The 20,023-nt window shown below is 36.5% G+C and overlaps 1 protein-coding gene across 3 annotated transcripts in view; it reads right to left on the bottom strand.

Moving 5' to 3' along the window:
- Positions 1-318: 318 nt before the first annotated feature.
- The window catches only part of LOC308608264 (uncharacterized protein), a 363,978-nt gene continuing 344,273 nt past the window's right edge, over positions 319-20,023 (bottom strand). The window contains exons 5-8 of one of the 3 annotated variants that reach the window (XM_081221079.1): positions 16,683-16,809; positions 13,801-13,856; positions 1,926-2,102; positions 319-775 (exon numbers count right to left, since the gene is read on the bottom strand). In XM_081221079.1, coding sequence (XP_081077205.1) covers positions 2,065-2,102; positions 13,801-13,856; positions 16,683-16,809 — 221 coding nt within the window. In that variant the 3' untranslated portion in view covers positions 319-775; positions 1,926-2,064. Of the gene's footprint in view, positions 776-1,925; positions 2,103-13,615; positions 13,857-16,682; positions 16,810-20,023 lie in introns of those variants that run through there. The other 2 variants (XM_081221078.1, XM_081221080.1) reach the window with 2 other exon arrangements.

Raw genomic sequence — 20,023 nt, 5'->3', positions numbered from 1 at the left:
GCAGGAATTGAATCCACAGCCTCAAAAATGAATTATTTTCACTTAAGTACTTATGTAACTAGACATAAGATCACAACTTTAAAAAGCTCTAAAGACTAATATTTTACGAAGCACATACCTCTGCACATAGGGACTATGGTAATAAAACAGACACAGACTTTCTCCTTCACGGAACCTAGAGGATAATTATTAATCTTACAGCAGCCATTGATTTGGTTAATTTGTTGCTTGCATTTGCATTTTTAAGAAAGTTTAGACTGTTTAAAAAGATTGGCTTTGGGTAGAAAGTGAGATACCTGAGGTTTATTTCAGGCAAGTGCAGAGTGAGGAGCCTGTAGTAACGACCAGGACGGAGCCGCTCTAGGTTAAGGACGGAGATGACGTGGATCACTGTCATGACTAGGACGGAGCCGCTCTAGGTAAGGACGGAGATGACGTGGGTCATTGTCGTGACTAGGACGGAGCCATTGTAGGTAAGGACGGAGATGACGTGGGTCACTGTCGTGACTAGGACGGAGCCGCTCTAGGTAAGGACGGAGATGACGTGGGTCATTGTCGTGACTAGGACGGAGCCATTGTAGGTAAGGACGGAGATGACGTGGGTCACTGTCGTGACTAGGACGGAGCCGCTCTAGGTAAGGACGGAGATGACGTGGATTATTTTCATGGGCCAGTGTTCAGCCCCTGGAGTGGATTACCCAATTTGATCCTCACATTGTCTGATGAAGTAAGTGTTCTTACTATCCTCCCAATACTCAGGGAGTTTGAGGTTTAGCTGCAATTAAATCAATTGCCCAATGTCACACAACTACTAAGTATATATTTTAGTATTTCTCACCCAATTAAAAATCTAGAAAGTGGAAGAGTTTTAGCAAGAAATAATTAAAATAATTAGGGCTTCAATACACACAAATAGATATCAGTAAAACCACAGAGATGCCAATGTCAGGCATCATAATGTGACTCGATAACTGTCACTACCCTCTGTGTACTGTTTTACTGCTCTTATAAACCACCAACAATTTCCTGCTAACGCTCATTCCAGAAAGAAGTCTTCAGAATATTATAATGATTAGACGTGAAGGTGAAAGGTGGAACTGTCCGTCAGGAATAATCTGGTTTTCAAAAACAAGCTCTTTTAAACTGTTTGTACACAAATCATTCAGCCAAGAGCAAGACAGCAGAAATTCTTAGCAGGAGGGAGATGGGAGGTCAGAGCAGATTTCTGCAGTCAGTGGGCACACAGCGAAAGGAAGCTTTTAAAATGAAAAAAAAAACCTGAAAATAACCCAAAAAGGCTTTGCCTCCTCTTGTTCATAATAAAATGCTGACACAACTTTAATTATAGTGCTATGAAAATGCTGTTGGACTTCACCATATGGGACTGAGTACAATAAATATGTTATATATTGGTTCTTAGGAAAGGAAAATGTAGAATATCCCCTTTGTAAGAATCATATTTTTATGAGCCTGCTGAAGAGTAGCTGAACGTTGAATCAAATCACGAATTCTCAAGACCATCATAATCAGAGTAGGCAGAGTATATATTTGCTCAGGGAAACATCTGTTAAGGAATTTCTCCTGAGTCTCATCAGTAGTTGGCAAGCGTTACTGCTTTAACTATGTTTTCATTATTGGCCTGTCGGCAGAATAGTTTACACTACTTGTCCTTCTAGCATTAATTCACTGGCGAAGAAACAGCCTTTTTAACGGCCTGCCTTTGTTGATAATGCTCACAACAAAATTTAAATTATAAATTCACTCCCTGATTTGTATTTTATTGAATTGTATTCTTGAATTTTATATACATGCAAAGAGCTCTAAAAAGGATATAAATAGTAAGCTATGAAATGAGTGTGAATCAACTGTGGTATTAAAATTGACAACTTAGCTACTTTTGGAATATTACAGAAGCCGTATCTTACCTTGTAACGCTTTGTTCACAGAGATCATGCCATAATTTCTGATACTTCTCAGTGAAATTATTGAAGTTGGGTAAATTATATACATAGAAAAATCTTCTTTGGTCCAAGTAGAGGTACTTTCAGGCAAAATATATTTTCATCAAACTCTCAAATCAATAATAGGAAGTAAAGCATTTTCTGGAAAAAAAGAAGAAAGCCAAAATAATCATCTTCTTTGATACATTTATCTCATAGATGTATATATATATACATATATATATATATTTTAAGAAGATATTGGGGGTAGGAGTTTATTAATTAATTAATTTATTTTTGCTGTGTTGGGTCTTCGCCTCTGTGCGAGGGCTTTCTCTAGTTGTGGTAAGCGGGGGCCAGTCTTCATCGCAGTGCGTGGGCCTCTCACTAATGCGGCCTCTCTTGTTGCGGAGCACAGGCTCCAGATGCACAGGTTCAGTAGTTGTGGCTCATGGGCCTAGCTGCTCCGCGGCATGTGGGATCCTCCCAGACCAGGGCTCGAACCCGTGTCCCCTGCATTAGCAGGTAGATTCTCAACCACTGCGCCACCAGGGAAGCCCTCATCATAGATGTATATTGCAGGTGGCATACATAAAATGTAGGATGGGCTCTTTGGGGGATATGTTTGACATTAAATACATTTGTGAACAGGATGATATTTTCTTTCTAGTCTCCATTCAGTGCTTCCCATGTGCCATGTAGTCAGTAAAAGGCTGTCTTGATAAACCCATTTATATTTTGTTGCATAATGTTTACAGTTGATTTGCAAGTGATTAATTTTTGAAGTTCTGTTAAGAACACTTAACATGAAATATACCCTCTTAAGAAAATTTTAAGAGCAAGATATGGTGTTGTCACTATAGGCACTATGTTGTACAGCAGGTCTCTAGGATTTACTGATTTTGTATAAATGAAACTTTGTCCCTGCAGAACAGCAACTCCCCATTTCCCCTCTCCCCCGGCTCCTGGTAACCACCATTCTACTCTCTGCTTCCATGGAGCTTGACTACTTTAGATTCCTTATATAACTGGAATCATGTAGTCCTTGTGCTTCTGCGACTGGCTTATTTCACTTAGCATCATGTGCTCTGGGCTCATACATGTTGCACGTGGCAGGCTTTCCTTCTTTTTGAAGACTAAATAATATTCCATTCTATGTATATACATATTTTCTTCATCCATTCATCTGTTGATGGATATTTAGGTTGTTTCCATATCTTGGCTTTCGTGAATAATGCTGCAATAAACATGGAGATGCAGATATTGCGTTGAGATCTCGATTTCAATTTGAGGATGTGGAGAGATTGGAACCCTTGCACACTTTTGGTGGGAATGTTAAGTAGTGCAGCTGCTATGGAAAACAGTATTGCGGTTCCTCAAAAAATTAAAAATAGGAGTACCATATGACCCAGCAATCCCACTTCTGGGTATATATGCAATGGAATTATTTTTGTATGGCACTTGCTAAAACCATATCAAAATATCATATAATTACTATTATAGAAAAAGATTTCAGTTTTCTCTAACACTTTATCTGGTCAAAATATATAACTTGGCCAACAATAAGCATGGACGAGAATGAATGTACTATTTCCGTTGTGTGCAATATCAACCTACAGTTGCTGATGGTATTATTAAGTTTCAGTAATCGTTTAGGTCATCAATCTCTCCAAGCACCTTTCAGAGTGTTTGATGACAATGCAAACACCAAGCTGTGCTACATTAAAAAATGATGAATCTCTGTCCAGGTAAAGCTCTGCCCTTTGGCTGTCATAATGTATCACCATTTTGTTTACAAATGGGTATTCACTGTGCTAAACGGCAACAGGGTACAGGGAATTTTATAAATAGGTGGAATGTTGGCGCTAGCTAATGTCAGAACTTATGTGGTTGAAAGTGCAATTGGAAATCTAGGGAAAATAATCAGTTCCCTGTGAAATAAATGACTTTGTTAAATTAAAATCATGGTGATCAGTTATTTAAATGTCAAAAGATGATTTATTTAAAGTATCATGCTTTTCATAGGGTAACTCAATTTTAACTTTAAATTTTCACTCTTAAAAAATAAAGTCTGTGTTTCCTACCTAAACATAACTTTACATCATCATACATAATTTTGGTAATTCATAAATTTCAGAGGAATCTCTTTCTGATCTTTGCTGTTAGATTCATTCAGCCATTAGTCACATTATGGCCATGTTATTTTGTTTTGGACAAGAAGCTTTTATTTTTGACAGGAAATTTATTTCCTGAGCACACAATGGAAATGATTGTCTTTAACTCCTCTTTTGCTGATTGATTTATAAGGCAGCTGCGTTCACTCTCATGCAAACTTCCTTATTAATCAAAGGTGGCATTTTACAGATACACAGGAGGAAAGTTGTGCAGTGCTTGCTGTAACTTTTTATTTTACTATTTTATTTTATTTTTTTGACTTATGTGTTTTGTCCTGTATCTGTGTTTACTATGATAATTATGTTACTTTTGGCTCTATTATCATTCTTTATTCAATGTGCATGGTAAAACCTCCATTTTTATCAGCAAATTTTTTTAAGCATACAGAAAAGTATGGAAACACTACAATCATCACACCAAGGGAACAACACGAAGCTTTATCAAATCTTTAACAATTTGATACATTCAGATTTTTTAAAGAAATGAAAGATCACACAAAGAATTGCAGTACTTGGCTACCTTTCCCAGACTGTCTCTCTGCCCTCCATTCATATCTTGTTCACTAGAATGTTTGTCAGTTTCGTGTATGCATTTATACTATTACTGCACAAGGATCTATACATCCACACTATGTCATGTTTTGTATATTTTCAGTCTTTATACAAATAGTCTGAGACTGTGAATATCATTATTTAACTTGCCAGTATTTTTCAGTATTCTGTCTTTGAGTTTTCACCGTGTTAATACATACATCCCTGAATGATTCATTTTTAGGTCCTGTACATTCGGCTCTTGATGGAGTGCATGACAATTTATTCAATGAGCAGTTAGGACTGTGCCCTGTCTTTCACTGTTATAAACATGCATGTCACACCATATGTCTGCTTGCCACACATGCTAGGATTTCTCTAGAAGAGTACCTACTTAAATGTTCAAATGTGTGTATCTACAACTTTACCAGGAAGCTGCTGTATTGCCCTCCAGGGAACATGTATACACTTTACACTTTTGGCAGTGTATAAAAGTTCCCTATTTTTCCACAACCTTACCAATGGTTAATATCATCAAGCACTTTCAATGTTGTCAATCTGATGGATATGAAATAATATTTTGCTATTTTTTTTCATTTCCCAACTTAGAAATGAGCTTGAGTATATTTCCATACATTTATCGGACATTGGCTTGTCATTGGATTAACTATTCATTTTCTTTCTCACTTTTTTGGTTGTTGGCCTATTTTCTTATTAACTAGTAAGAGCTCTTTGTATGTTCTTATACCTAATTCTTAGTCAATTACATGAATTGCAAATAGCCTCTCCCAATTGGCAACTGATCTTTTCACTTGTTTATGGTTTCTAGTTGAAGAGTTAAAAATTTAGTGTATTCAAATTGATCAACTTTCTCTTTTATGTTTTGAGGCTTTTGAATTATGTTTAAGAAGCCTTTCTCTACCTTGTAGATATAAAGATATCTACTATGTTTTCTTTCAAAAATTTTACAGAGTAGACCTTTCATTCACTTAGAATGCATTGTAAAGTATATCTTATTTTATTTTTATTATGTATAATAAAATCTGTTCTCACTGTAACATTTATTGAAAAACAAACCTTTCATTTATTTCTAATGCCCTTTCTGTCATGTATCAATTTTCTAAATATTCACAGGTCTGTTTTTGTCCTCTGAATTCTATTGCATATGTCTAATTTATACCTTTATACCAAGGCTTGTCATTTGTTAGGACAAGACCCACTGAGCCATGCAAACTCATGTGGCACCATTGTTCAAATTAGAAAATCTCTCCTCTTCCTCAAGATGTCCTTGGAGACCCCTTGGAGACCCCCTATTTTTTTTTTAACTTATTTTTGTCTCATTGATCTCCTATGTGAATTTGGGATAAGATTGTCAAGTTCTATAAAAAAACCCCACTGGAATTTTGCTTGGAATTGAGTTGAAATTAATAATTCATTTGGAGAGAATTATATTTTTATAATATCATGGCTTTTCAACCATGAGCATGATTTATTTCCATTTATGCAAGTCCTTATAATATTATTCAACATGTTATTATAATTTATGTTAGATTTATTCCTAGTTATTAGAGTTGCATGGAGATTTTGTTTGGCTTTGATACTTGGCCAAAACCAGCTATTTAGTGGAACTTCAACCTTGGTTCTTAATAGACTAAATAGCTGCAAGCCAACTTCAATATAATTTCTGGCATCCCTGAACTTGAGTATGATCAATAATTCTGTGATCTCAAAGGTTTCTTTCATATTTAAATATGGTTACAACATCAGAAATACAAATAAAACATGTTATTTGGATTTTCTGTATCTGAATATTCATTTAAAAATATATGTAAATAATCTAGATGGTACTCAGAAAGAAAATTCTCCTTATGTTGTTTTTGTGACGAAAAACTATTTTGAAACAAAAGGATCTATTTATTATTGCAAAAGCACAATGCTGTAGTAACTAATAATGACTATAAATATTAATACCATGAAGAAAACTACTATAAACTTTCAAATGGTTAAATATGCAGGACAATAAATTTGAGGATTAAGTTAGACTTTGAGAATGAAATTAGCATATTAACAAAGAGTATGTCAGCTACTTAAGATAGAATATTCAATACTTTTTGAAGCAACAAATGTTTACACAATTTAAGCAATATAAGGCAGAATGCTGGAGATTACATAATAAATCTAATCTTTGTGCAATTGTTCAGTGTACAGTACTCAAAAATTTAAATGAAGGAAACTAAGAACTCTAATTTTTAGCTATTTAACTAACTTTAAGGCATTTTTCTCCTTAAGAAACTATAATTGAAAACGAATGCCCATTTAATGGTGCAGCTGTTCTGTGTAGTGGCTGCACAAACAACTCAACAGCTGAAATTATGGAGAAATAATATTTCCTGCATTATGAAATTTTAAAAAATTATTTTGAGAACAAGCCTTTAACCATTTTCAGGGTTCCTTGGAGAAGTGGTATATTCCAGGGCTGAAGTAGGGAAAATAAGAGATGAGCCTGGAGCATTGATGTCAAAAAGTAAGGAAGTTCTCAGGCTTCCCTGGTGGCACAGTGGTTGAGAATCTGCCTGCCAATGCAGGGGACACGGGTTCGAGCCCTGGTCTGGGAAGATCCCACATGCTGCAGAGCAGCTAGGCCCGTGAGCCACAATTACTGAGCCTGTGCGTCTGGAGCCTGTGCTCTGCAACGGGAGAGGCCGCGGTAGTGAGAGGCCCGCGTACCGCGATGAAGAGTGGCCCCCGCTTGCCGCAACTAGAGAAAGCCCTCGCACAGAAACGAAGACCAATAAATAAATAAATAAATAAATAAATAAATAAATAAATAAATAAGGAAGGAAGTTCTCAAAAAGCAATGGGGCAGATCGCAAGGGCAAAGGAGCCAACTTGAGGAGGTCCTGATGCCCAAAGGTGTAGCGATTGCAGGAACAAAATAAATAATGAACCTATAGAATTTAAAAATCTGAGTCCACACTAATATGAACAAATAAGTAAATAAGTGGGAAGAAAGAATGGCTCTCTTACAGAAAAATTCCACTGAATAAATATACGAGAGAGGGAAACAATGGATTGCCGTTAGAACACCATGGGAATCATTATTTCAGGCAAGAGCTGCCAGTGCATGCTCAAATTCCTAGGCAAAAATTAGAAGAGAGACAGGATATTTGCCTAGTCTCAAGAAGCCTCCCTTAAGATATTTGATTAAAAGGGGGCAAATTATAACTTCAGAGTGAAAAATTATGGCAGACACCAGCTTAAGCAAGTGACATGTCCAATAATAAGACATATGGGCATTATGTGCTCCCTGACAAGATGTACTGAAAAGCGCACAGCATAATTGTGGTATTCTTGCCCCCAATGCATAAACTCTATCTGATCATGAGGAAACATCAGACAAATCCAAATTGAGAGACACAAAATAACTGACCCGTAGTCTCCAAAAGTGTGATGCTGGTGAAAGACAAGGAAAGACTGAGAAACTGTCACAGATTGGAGAGAACCAAATAAAGTCTTTAATTGTGTTGTACTAATGATAATTTCTTAGTTTAATAATTACGTTTATGTAAGATGTTAACATAAAAGCAAGTTGGAGGGGGGGTGTATGAAACTGTGTTATTTGTGCTCTTTCTGCAATATTTCTGTAAGTTTAAAATTATTTGAAGATAAAAGTTTAACCAAAATGTACATATTTTATATTGTTTGTATGCAGGCTTTCTATACACGTACTAGAACAAACATGTACTTTTGAACATTAAATCTTTGATTATTTGGTTTAATCGGTTTCTGTTATAGTTGTATTAAAATTCCCCACTATAATTGTGGAATTATTAGTTTCTGTTAATAATTCTTTCTGGTTTTGCTTTATGTATTTTGAAGCTGTGTGGTTAGGTGCATACAAGCTCATAGTTTTTCTGTTTCATGGAGAGTCTGTGTTCCTTTTATCCCTATTAATGCCTTTTGCCTTTAATATTATTTCATCTAATTTTAATATTACTAGAAATATCTTTAATTATTATTAGCACTGAGCACTGTATACTTTTCCAATTCTTTTATTTTCTTCCTTTCTGTAATGTTTTTGTTTTATATATTTATATATATATTATATATATATTATATATATTTATATTATATATATATATTATATATATTTATATATAAATTTATATACATTTCTAGCAAGAAGTTTATAGATGGATTAGATAGTAGTCACAATTTTAATCTTTTCATATAAAAGTTTAATCTGTTAATATTTATTATAATTACTGATATATCACAGCTATAAATATATTTTATTTTATGCTTTTATCTTTGGCAGTGTACCACAATATGCATTCTCTCTTTCTTCTTCTGAATAGACCTCTTAGCTGGGCACATGGCTGACTGCAATAAATATTACATGTTCCAGCCACCCTGGAGTTAAGTGTGAGTATGTAACTACATTTTGGCCAATGGGATATAAAGCATACAGCCTTCCAGAGTCTTTATTAGGAGACAGTGGAGGATGTTCTTGCTTTCTTCTTCTTCTTCTTCTTCTTTTTTTTTTTTTTTTTGGCCCTTTCCAGCATTATTGTTCCTGGTATATGGATGCTTCCTTAGACCATGTAGACCAGGACCACATCCCAGGGATGGCTGAATGGTGACTTGAATAGTCTTTCAGGACAGCATTGAACTGTGTGACCATAGCAGCTCTGGACTTCTTATCTCTGGACAGTTATGTGATTAATGTGAGCACAAAATAAACATCTTCCATATTTAAATCTATATCTGTGTGTGTGTGTCTGTGTGTGTGTGTGTTTCTCGTAGCTGAATCCAATCTTAAGAAATCTATCTTTTCCACTGTAATTTTTCTCCTTCTGTGACTTCTTTGGGGTTGATAATTTTCTACACTCCCTTCTTTTTCTCTGCATGCATGGAGAAGAATATAGATCTTATTTTTGTCAGCAAACATACTTAATTATATAGTTTAAAATAAAGTCTAAAGTTATTTCTACCTTCTCTTAAGCAAGACACAGACCATATTATAGTCAAATAGACATTGGATTTCCCTGTTTCCTTTTGCTTATTATTATCTAGATGCATTGCTGACCAGTAGAAATTTGTTATGATAGAAATGTCTGAACTGTCCAGTGGGGTAGTCACATATGGCTGCTGAGCACCTGAAATGTGTTTAGTGTGACTGAGGAAATGAATTTTTAATTTAAATTAATTTAAAATTATGTTTTAAGAGCTACATTTGACTAGTAGCTAAAATATCAGACTATGCAGGTAGAGTTTTAGTTGTTGTTTTATCTCCATCATTTAAACAGAAGATGAGTCAAGACATACCTAAGCTGTACTCTCGGCCTGGGAGTCCTGTCTCTCTTCTGCTATGACAATCCTATACATTTCCAGGTCTACCTTAAACCCCATTATCACTCAGTACTTACCCTCATTTCCTCACAGAGTCACAAAATATTCTATCTCAAATCATCTACTCTAAGCCCTTTATTTGACAGAAGGGGAAAAATAGACTAAGTGAGTTAAATCAGGATTATTAACTTTAATTAGTTTTATGTGACATTTCATACTCTGTCCTGGCTTTTGAAAAGTTAATTTCAACATTCTTGTATACTATGACTACACTAAATATTGCCCATAATAACTGTATATTGATTAAGGATTAGAAATATTCTTTTTTGTATTGAGAAATTTTTATGGTATGTTATTCTATAAATCTGATAAGAAGTGCTTAATTGTACCATATATTAATGGTGGTAGTATTTTAATCCTCATTTGAAAATATACAAATACTAAAGTAAATAGACATCATTCTCAACATAAGTTTAAAGTGATCTTATAATACAAGGTGCTAGTAGCTATTACATACCTGCATTCATATTTTCATTTGATATGATAATCTGTCATAAAATATTGTAATGTCCAATTTAAGTGAAAAGAAAGGCAAAATACATACCAACTTTAAAGACTTAGTTTATATTATTTATTACTAGTCCCACTAAAAAAATTAATAATATGACAGACTCTATGGAGTCTAAAAACATTAAGATGACTGAAAAATTAGCATTTTTTGGTGTTAGAGCGTATAAAGGTTTATGTCTAAGCATCCTGAAATGCTGACAAAGAAACTTTTTTTAGGCAAGGAAAGGCGCTGCATGGTGATTTTTACATTTAAAAATAAAGGGAGTAAGAAGTAAAACCTTTAAAAATTTAAATCTCATTAGACTAGAATGGAAATTTAGACCTCAAAGAGACCTTAGCAATAATCAAATCCAATCCCTTCACTTGTAATGACACTGAATGTTAAGGCAGTTAACTAACTTCTCTTAGAAAACATAGCAAATTAACCAGAACCAGAGCTACAAGTGAGGTCTGCAGTTCCCTGTCAGGTATGCTTTCCACTAAACCAGGCTGTGTCTTTAGACATCATGTTTGTTGAGAATGTATTTTAAAGACTATGAGATGATCCTTTTACTACAAGATTCATTCTACAGGAAAGTTCATGTATCTTTGGCTTAAATTGTAGGATAAAATGGAGTGTATGGCATTTCTACATCATTATTCCTATGGGCTAAATGAATTCTTTGCTGTCACTTATCAAAGATGAAAGGAAGAAGTATTATCATGAACTAAATACCTCATCCTCAACATTTCCCCACTTTCTACTTTAATTATAATAACCATTATTATGACTGATTATGCCTGTCGTCATCAACTGGTGTAGAATTCTTCTTCGTGAGAGGGCTTATTCTCTTAATGAGATTTTATTAAGCATCTATTTACTACTAAACAGAAACTGTGCTAGGCACTGGAGTGTCCAGTGACCTATGACCTATGTCCAGACCTATGACCTTCATGCAGGATACATCCTGTAGTAAAAGCGATCCTTACATATTCTTTATGTTTGCAGCAAATATAATGTCTAGAAACACAGAGTAATCAAGAGAATCGATAGAATTAAAAGACATAAAGATCTTAAGTAAAGTAGAACAGAAAAGTATTGATTGCTTGAGAAAATAAAATTTATTGATAACCTTCGTGATTTGAAGGATGAGGTGAAACGATGGAATAAATTCTGAGGAAATTACAGTGGCAGCATTGAGTGCTCAGCTGAGAATGGAAACTGAAGCTAGAAGGCAGTTGATGGTTTGCAAGAAGAAAGTGGCCCAGGGATCGAAAGTCTCACTGTAGGTGAAGAACAGCCAAAGCAATAGTTAGAAAGAGAGTGCTCTGGAAATACGACTGGGTCAGAGGGAAGGAACCATTTTGCAGTTTAGATTTTCCAGGGATAATAAGATGCATTAGTGAGTGTTCCCCAGAGAATAATAGGATATAGATCTGTATGTATCTGATTGATAGTTAAGAAGAGAGCAGACACTATGGACTGAATTGTGTTCCTTCCCCAAATTCATATGTTATGTTGAAGCCCTAACCTCTAATGTTATGATATTTAGAGATGGGGCTTTTGGAAGGTGATTAAATTTAAATGAGGTCATGAGGGTAGGGCCCTCATGATGGGATTAGTGCCCTTATTAGAAGCAACTCCAGACAGCTTGCTCTCTTCCTCTCCATCATGGGAGGACACAGCAAGCAGGCACCATCTGCAAGCCAGGAGGAGAGTCTTCACCAGGAACCAAACCCTGCTAGGACCTGGATCTTGGACTTCCAGCCTCCAGAACTGTGAGAAATAAATTTCTGTTGTTTAAGCCACGGCCTATGGTGTTTTGTTATGGTTGCCCGATTAGATAGAGAGAGGGAGTTGAGAGCGTGTGTGTGTGTGTGTGTGTGTGTGTGTGTGTGTGTGTGTGCGCGTGTGGGTGCGGGGGGGTGTTGAAGGAATTGGCTCATGCAACTGTAAGTCTTGCAAGTGTGAACTATGTAGTTCAGGACAGTGGGCTGGACACTAAGGTGAAAGTTGGTGTCGCAGTGTTGAGTTTGAATTTCGCAGGGCAGGAAAGCAGGCCAGAAGCACAGGTCTTGAAGTGGGATTGGGGTGGGTTGTAGAAGTGAAAACAAAACATCTGCTTTTGGAGTTGACAGTGAGCACATGAAGAGCTACACTACTGGGTAATTCATCCACAGAAGTCACCGATTTGGTGGCGACATTAGGTACATAATGTAACTAATGTACCTTTCTTATTCTTAGAACACATTCAGAATCTTTTTGCATTCTGTCTCTTCAATGGTCCGAAATGCAACGTGAAGACTGCATAGCTGGTGATACTTCCAGTGTGTCTTCAGCTTAGTAACTTGGCTATATTTTTTTCATTTGCAATTACAATTTTAATATTTTCACACATCTTTTCCATGGCGGCCTAACAGTAGATTATTTTCTACAAAATACATGTACTATTGCAGCTACTGTCATTTCAAATTTACTGAGTGGTTAGGAAATAGCATGTTATTACATGTAATCAGCCTCATGTTCCAGTGATCAACTTCTGATTTTAAAGAGAATTTGGCTTTAGTGTCTGTGCTAGAAAAACTAAAAGACAAAAGCAATGCACAGACGGTTATGTAGAGGGAGCCCCTGCTTCATATTTGCAAATCCATAGATACAACATATGCATTTTTTTGCAGCTTGAACATAATTAAGCTGGGTGGAAGCCATTCATTTGCACCATAGTAATACTGTTCTACATTTAAATACAGAAAGACTCTTGGCTCTGATTCCAGGTTGACAATAGCTTTACTTGTGAAAAATATAATAGTTAATCCAAGAGAATTAAGTGTGTAAATCTTATCGATAATAAAAATATAAAGTTAAATTCTTTTCAGAGCAATTGAAAGAATGCAGTATTACTATTAAGATGCTGACTCTTTTCTACTGTATATAAGTTTTAATAAAAATATAGTGATCCAAGCATACCTTCTCATCAGCTCTATACTTGAAACAATCCAGTTAACCTTCATGCAGCAGGGACATTTTTACTTTACATATTATCTTATAAATACTGGTTTAAAGTTCACGAAACCAGAGGATTTTCTAAAACATGCCTACTGGATATTACGCCATAGATTCACATTTCAGCTCAAAGAAAAACGATAAACAGGTCTCATATGTTTTGTGAAAATCCCATTCTGGAAAGAAAAAAAAAAAAATCAAAGATTGGTTGATTGTAAATCGATTTTACGGGGTATAAGGAATTCCTCACCTTCACATCTCTTCACCCTCAGTCTATTTAACCTCCACCTTCTGGGGCTCAAATGCCTGAAGTGAAAGAAATGAAGATACAGGTCCAACAACAGAAGCTCATTTTGAATATTTCAAAGTTATCTCCTTTTTACCGTAGCTCTGTGGATGACCTTAGGGATGTTGCTTGCACCTAAACAGGGCATGTTAAAGAAATTACATTTCTCTCCTCCTTGATACACTTTTATAGTGCTATTAATGAATTAGCCTTCTGGTACTTTAAATGTATTTTAAAAGTTTTATGTGCTGTGTTTATTGCAAATCTTCTGGTACACTGGAAAAGTGTATGCCGGTATCGTTATAATCTTCCTTTGAAATTCTCTCATATCCATCAAGTAAATGACTAAATTAGCAGGTAAATACGTTGTTACTGCCTCTGTGCTCAGGTCACCAGAGGCAAATGGTCATGAATGACTAATTCATGCCCTGGGGCTTCTTATCACCCCGTGACGGATAATGTGAGTCTCTAAATTCAAATTAATCTCAACTGCTTTCTAATAGCATATTTTCCTTTTACATTTATGAAATATATTTGTGATAGATAAGCAAATGTAGATTAGGAGCATATATGACAAGATACCAGAAACCTGGCTTCATTTTTTTTTTTTTCACGTACGACTTAGCATTTTGAAAGTGTTTGCCTCCTTTACCTCTGTGTCCCTTGTCAACATTTGGAGACAGCCAGTGTGCACCGTCATTTCTTTTACTTAATAAGTGTACTTGTGAGTCTTTCAACATTTTCTCATCAAGCAAGTGTAAATGTTAAGAGCAACCCTGCTGCTTCAAATCACTGCTGAGTGGCTATGAGCTGCAGGATTTATCTGGATGAAAATATGAAAGAGTGTGTAAATGTTGTTGCTATTTCCTTGAATGTTTTCCTTGAGAAAACATTGGAAGTTACAGGTTCTAATGTTTGATTTACTTATGTTTCCAAGTTATTCGTCCAGCAATAGTCATCACAGTTATTGGCTCTTCACTTTTACATGTCCTTCTTTATTAGCAGAAAGTGCCAACATAAATTAATTTCTAATTTCATTCTATTAAGATGAGGGTTCTTTAAAATGTTTTGTAATATTTGCTCAAATTATAAATAGATTGAGATCTACTAATTGACTCTGAATTGATCAAATCAATTTCTGTCTTCTAATATAGATCATGACATGATAGTGATTATTCTTCATTTTTTTTTTTCCGTACGCGGGCCTCTCACTGTTGTGGCCTCTCCCGTTGCGGAGCACAGGCTCCGGACGCGCAGGCCCAGCAGCCATGGCTCACGGGCCCAGCTGCTCCGCGGCATGTGGGATCTTCCCGAACCGGGGCACGAACCCGTGTTCCCTGCATCGGCAGGCGGACTCCCAACCACCGCGCCACCAGGGAAGCCCTATCCTTCATTTCTTTTTCATTGTGTTCTTGTTTTTGTGCACACGGTCATCAAAGATGGTTTATTGCACTGGAGTGGAAATGCTGATCAATCTCATTTAACGGTAACGTTGCAAGAAGAGCTATCCAATGAGGTCACTTTGAAAGGGAGCCGTGGTTGAGTCTGGGTCATGAGTGAGGACATTGCAGAGTTCTAAAATATGGCCAGGGGTAACACTGTAAAGTGGTTCTTAACAAAACCATTCAGTACAGCTGGGCAGGCGGTCATTCAGATTAGTTCATATATCAATCAGAACTATTAAAATTATAAGTGACAAAATTCAACTCAAACCTGCTTAGTCAAAAATGGAAAAGGTGCCTAGAAAGGCCAGCAGTAGAGAGGCGTCCAGCGTGACTGGATGCAGATCAGGTGAGGTCAGCAGACTACTCCATTCCCATTTCTAGGCCCTGCTTTGTCTGTGCTGGCTTCATTCTCAGGCTCCACATCAGGGTCTCTGGGAGCACCCAGCTCCCATCACTCTTACTGGTAGCAATTGCATTCAAAAATAGCACATTTCTCTCTCCAAAGTCCCATTAAAAAATCCTTAGCTTGACTGTCATTGGCCTGAGTTGGGTGATAAACTCATTCCTGAATTAATCTCTGGGGACGGGGGCTGTGATAAATTTAAACTTGGTCACATGCCCTTGTCTGGTTCCAGGGTGGATAAGCCTTACCTAAACCATGTGCACTGAGTATGGATGGAAGGGGGTGAGGTGCAAGGTCTAAATTATACCCAATATAATGTGCTGCCTTAACATCTGAAGCCAGGTGGGCCTTGAATAGCTGGACCACAAGGTCCTGCCACATTCTGCTCTGCAGAGAAGGTCACCTAGCCAAACAACCCTCCTCTCAAGAGGACCAGGTACAGTTCCTGCTTATCCCTGAGTCATGGACTTCAGTTCCCTACCAGCCTGTGGAATTATTCAAACAAGTTTATCACATCCTTCTGCGCGGGTGAGGGGCACTCCACCCTCTTGATACGACGAAGCCACGAAGCCTGCCTTGCACAGTCCCTGGTTGTTCACTCTGTTCCCAGGTGCTGCCTCCACGTGGTCCTGTGTGGCCTGCAGTGTCCTCCTCCCACTGGTTGGGTGTATACGTGACTAAGAAACTGTTGTCGACCTCCTCTGACCAGTGTCGGGTGTCCTGTGTTTGGCCATCCCCATAAGGGAACCCTCCCTCACCAATGTGAATAGGAGGCGATTAAAACAGGAAGATTCCTCTAAAAATCAGGGGTTACTCGCACATAAGGATGAATGAATGCTGAGGGTAGGTTCGCAAGTCACTAAAGTTAATTTTAGTTTTGATCCACAAGTCAACGCATGTTCTCTGCACCTAGAACTCCTGGTAGGAAGAGAGAATAAAACTAACAGATCTTCCCAGAGAACTTGAGAATGACATCATTTCAATTGAGAACCCCTTACCTGAAGCAGGTCAGGATTATAGAGTGAAGAGAACCGGGACTGATTTTCTTAGCTGATGAAGCACTGCATGTTATTATCTCTTCTACTTTTTGGAAATTCACTGCAAAATTCAAGGCTCCAATAAGTCCTGTAGTAAAAACATCTAATCAATATTTTATATCAAGAATTTCTCAGACATATTTGGCACAATATATTTTCATATCATCTATTAATACTTAATGAAAATATTTAATAAGATATAACACTGTTGGGGAATGCTGATATATTCTTCATCTCTGGAATGTTACATTTTTTAATAATTTGTTTAGAATACCATGGGAATATCTTAAATCTTAATAATTCTATGAATATAGTCATTACAAATGAATATTGTGAGAATTATTTATGTGGTCCTATTCTTAAGAGATCTATGTTAGAAGGATGATTAGACTTAGATACTTAACTATTAGATATTCAACTATTTAAGTTGAATTTCAGTTCTTTCATTCATTCCTCTAGATTAAATCCTTTACAGGCTGTTTCTCCCTTAATTTAATTTCGGAATATAAATCCAATTGTTATAAAGCCAAAAAAACTATCAAGATAGTTACCTCTCTTTTTATCATAAACCCATGGGGGGAAAATAAGAGTAACCTTAGACTTTCTGACCTAAAATACCAACATATTTTAAAAGACTAATATTTCAAAGACTAATTTCTTTTTTGAGAAAACTATGAAAAAACCCACTTCTAATATTTGTCTTCTGTGGCCTTTACCACACTCCTGAAAGAGCATATTAAAAACAACATGTGATGCAAGTTATGATAAATGGTTCAAACAAATTTTCTGCACACTTCTTGTTACACAACAAGGAATCAGTTATGCCAATAAAAACAACAGTAACCCATAACCCATGATCAAGTGGTTGTGATTTTAAGTACACTTCATTTTATTTGCAGATCCAACTAACAACTATGTAAACAGTCTGAGTTTTATCTTTGTTATCTTTAATCTATACCATATAATTATGCAGAATTTGGGGTAATATTTTTCTGGAAAAATGTGACTGGCTGTCAGTGAGGAAGACGGTTTTATTTCTTGCAGTAAAAGCAATCATGGTAGTTTAGATATAACAGGGAAATACCTGTTAATAAGGTAATTATTGCTGTTTTTGAAACAGTGTTACCTTAAAATGAGTAAAGAAGGTAAAGAAATGTATTTTTAAGTCTTATAAAAGACATAAGCAGAAAAATTTTGATTATTTAAAAATAAAATACCTTAGATGGAAAGGAGATAAACTGTATTCATTAGCAAAGTATTCTGACATGGGGGGCAATATATGAGGATTTGGGGGATGTTTCATATAAAATATGAAAATATTCCAACTTGCTAAAATCTCACATGATTCTCCTTGGTCCAGAAAATTTATTTTTGAAATTTCTATTTCTAATTTTTTTTGGGGAAAATAGAAATTTCTATTTTTTTGGGGGGGAAAACATGTTTAAGTCCTCTCCAGTTCTATATTGAAAATATAGACATGAGCAAGGTATAGTGACAAATAAAGTGGCATATGCAAAAATTCCCATGCTCTTTCTCCTGTTCTAGACAATGATTTTTTGGATTTATATACATGATACAAATCCTCTTGAAATATAAACAGATGACCAACTCTGTATCTATAACTTTGGACCATTGGGAAAAGTGTGTGTGTGTGTGTGTGTGTGTGTGTGTGTGTAAATTTAGTCCCCAGTCCTCTTGACAAGGGAAGCCTGGGTGTTAATGTACAGGTGGCTGTATTTCTCCTCAGCACCTGCCACAGTTGTAAATGTGTGATGATTTGTGCCTGTTCGTTATTGTCTGTCTCTCCCTCTAGACTCTTACTCAAAGGACAGGCAACAGTACTGGAGCACTGGCAAATATAACAGAGATACAAATCCATATCATACACATGTAAAATACATATACTTTTTTATTGCCACAGTAGCAAATTATCTAAAATTTACCTCTTAAAACAACAGAGATTTATAGCTCTATAGGTCAGAGGTCTCACTGGGCTAAAATCGACGTGTTAGCCAGGCTGTGTTCTCTCTGGAGGCTCTCAGGGAGGACTTATTTCCTTGTCTTTTCAAGCTTATAGAGGCTCTTGCCTTCATTGGCTCCTGGCCCTTCCTCCATCTCCAAGGCCAGCTGTGTAGCATCTGCCCATCTCCCTCTGACCGGCACTCTCGACTCCCTTACATAAGGATCCTTGTGATTCCATTGGGTCCACCCACATAATCCAGGATAATCTCCCATCTCAAGATCCTTACCTTAACCACATCTGCAAAATCCCTTTTGCTATATAAAGTACCATATTCACTGGGGATTAGTATGTCAGCATCTTTGGAGGACCATTACTCTACCTGCCACAGGTAGAATATATACCTATATACCTACGTATATATCTAATGGATATAATTCTCAGCCTGCAAATTTAGGATTAAAAAACTTTTAAGTATTCTTTATAATTCAGTTTAAATGATCTTTTGATCCCTGATTTTAGAAAGGTCTTAAACACAATTTCAGCCAGGACTGTGTCCAATGTCAAGGTCTTAAACACAATTTCAGCCAGGATTGTGTCCAATGTCAAGGTCTAGGGTGTGGGCATTTGAGGAGTGCCCAAGAGGGCACTAGCTCTTCAGTCCATACCGGTTTGCCACTGAGATAGCCTGCATTCCCATTAGAGACGATATATTACTTAGAAGCAAGAGTTTATATAGTTCCTATTTTCCATTTATTCATCCATCCATCCATTCAATAGTCATTGAGTGCGTGTGTGTGTTGGTCCCTGTACTCTTGGAATATAAAACACGAACAAGGCGTCTAACCCAGTCTCAAAGAAACTACTGTCTAATAAGACGAAACCATAAATAAATCACTGTAATACATTCTAGTAAGTGCAATGACGGAAATGTGCATGATGTATTATGTGAGTACTGAGAACAGAGATCTAATCTAGCTGGGAGTGGTGTAAACTTTGATTAGCAAAGGTTCCTTGAGTTGCTGACAGTTGAGACTTTACAATGAGAAAGAGTTAGCTAGGAATATACAGGAACTGCTAGAGCCAAACCTCAACATTCCTTGAGGACTAGAGATATATTTTCAATTCAACTCAACAAATACTTATCGAACTGTGATGCATGTTAAGGAGAAGGACGATGACCTAGGAGAACGTTTAATACCGATACTTTCCCTTGTCAAGGGGATTAGGGAGAGCCTCGCTGAGGAAGTTACAGACATTAAACATGTAATTACAAGTGTGATGAGTGCTACAGAGCGATGCTATGGTGATGCAGGGGAAAATAATTCAACCCAGTCAAGAG

Source organism: Mesoplodon bidens (genome assembly GCF_964165515.1).
Source record: "Mesoplodon bidens genome assembly, chromosome: 20".
Classification (NCBI taxonomy): domain Eukaryota; kingdom Metazoa; phylum Chordata; class Mammalia; order Artiodactyla; family Ziphiidae; genus Mesoplodon; species Mesoplodon bidens.
The sequence above is the reverse complement of the archived record's forward strand: the minus strand, read 5'-3'. Positions and strand labels throughout refer to the sequence as shown.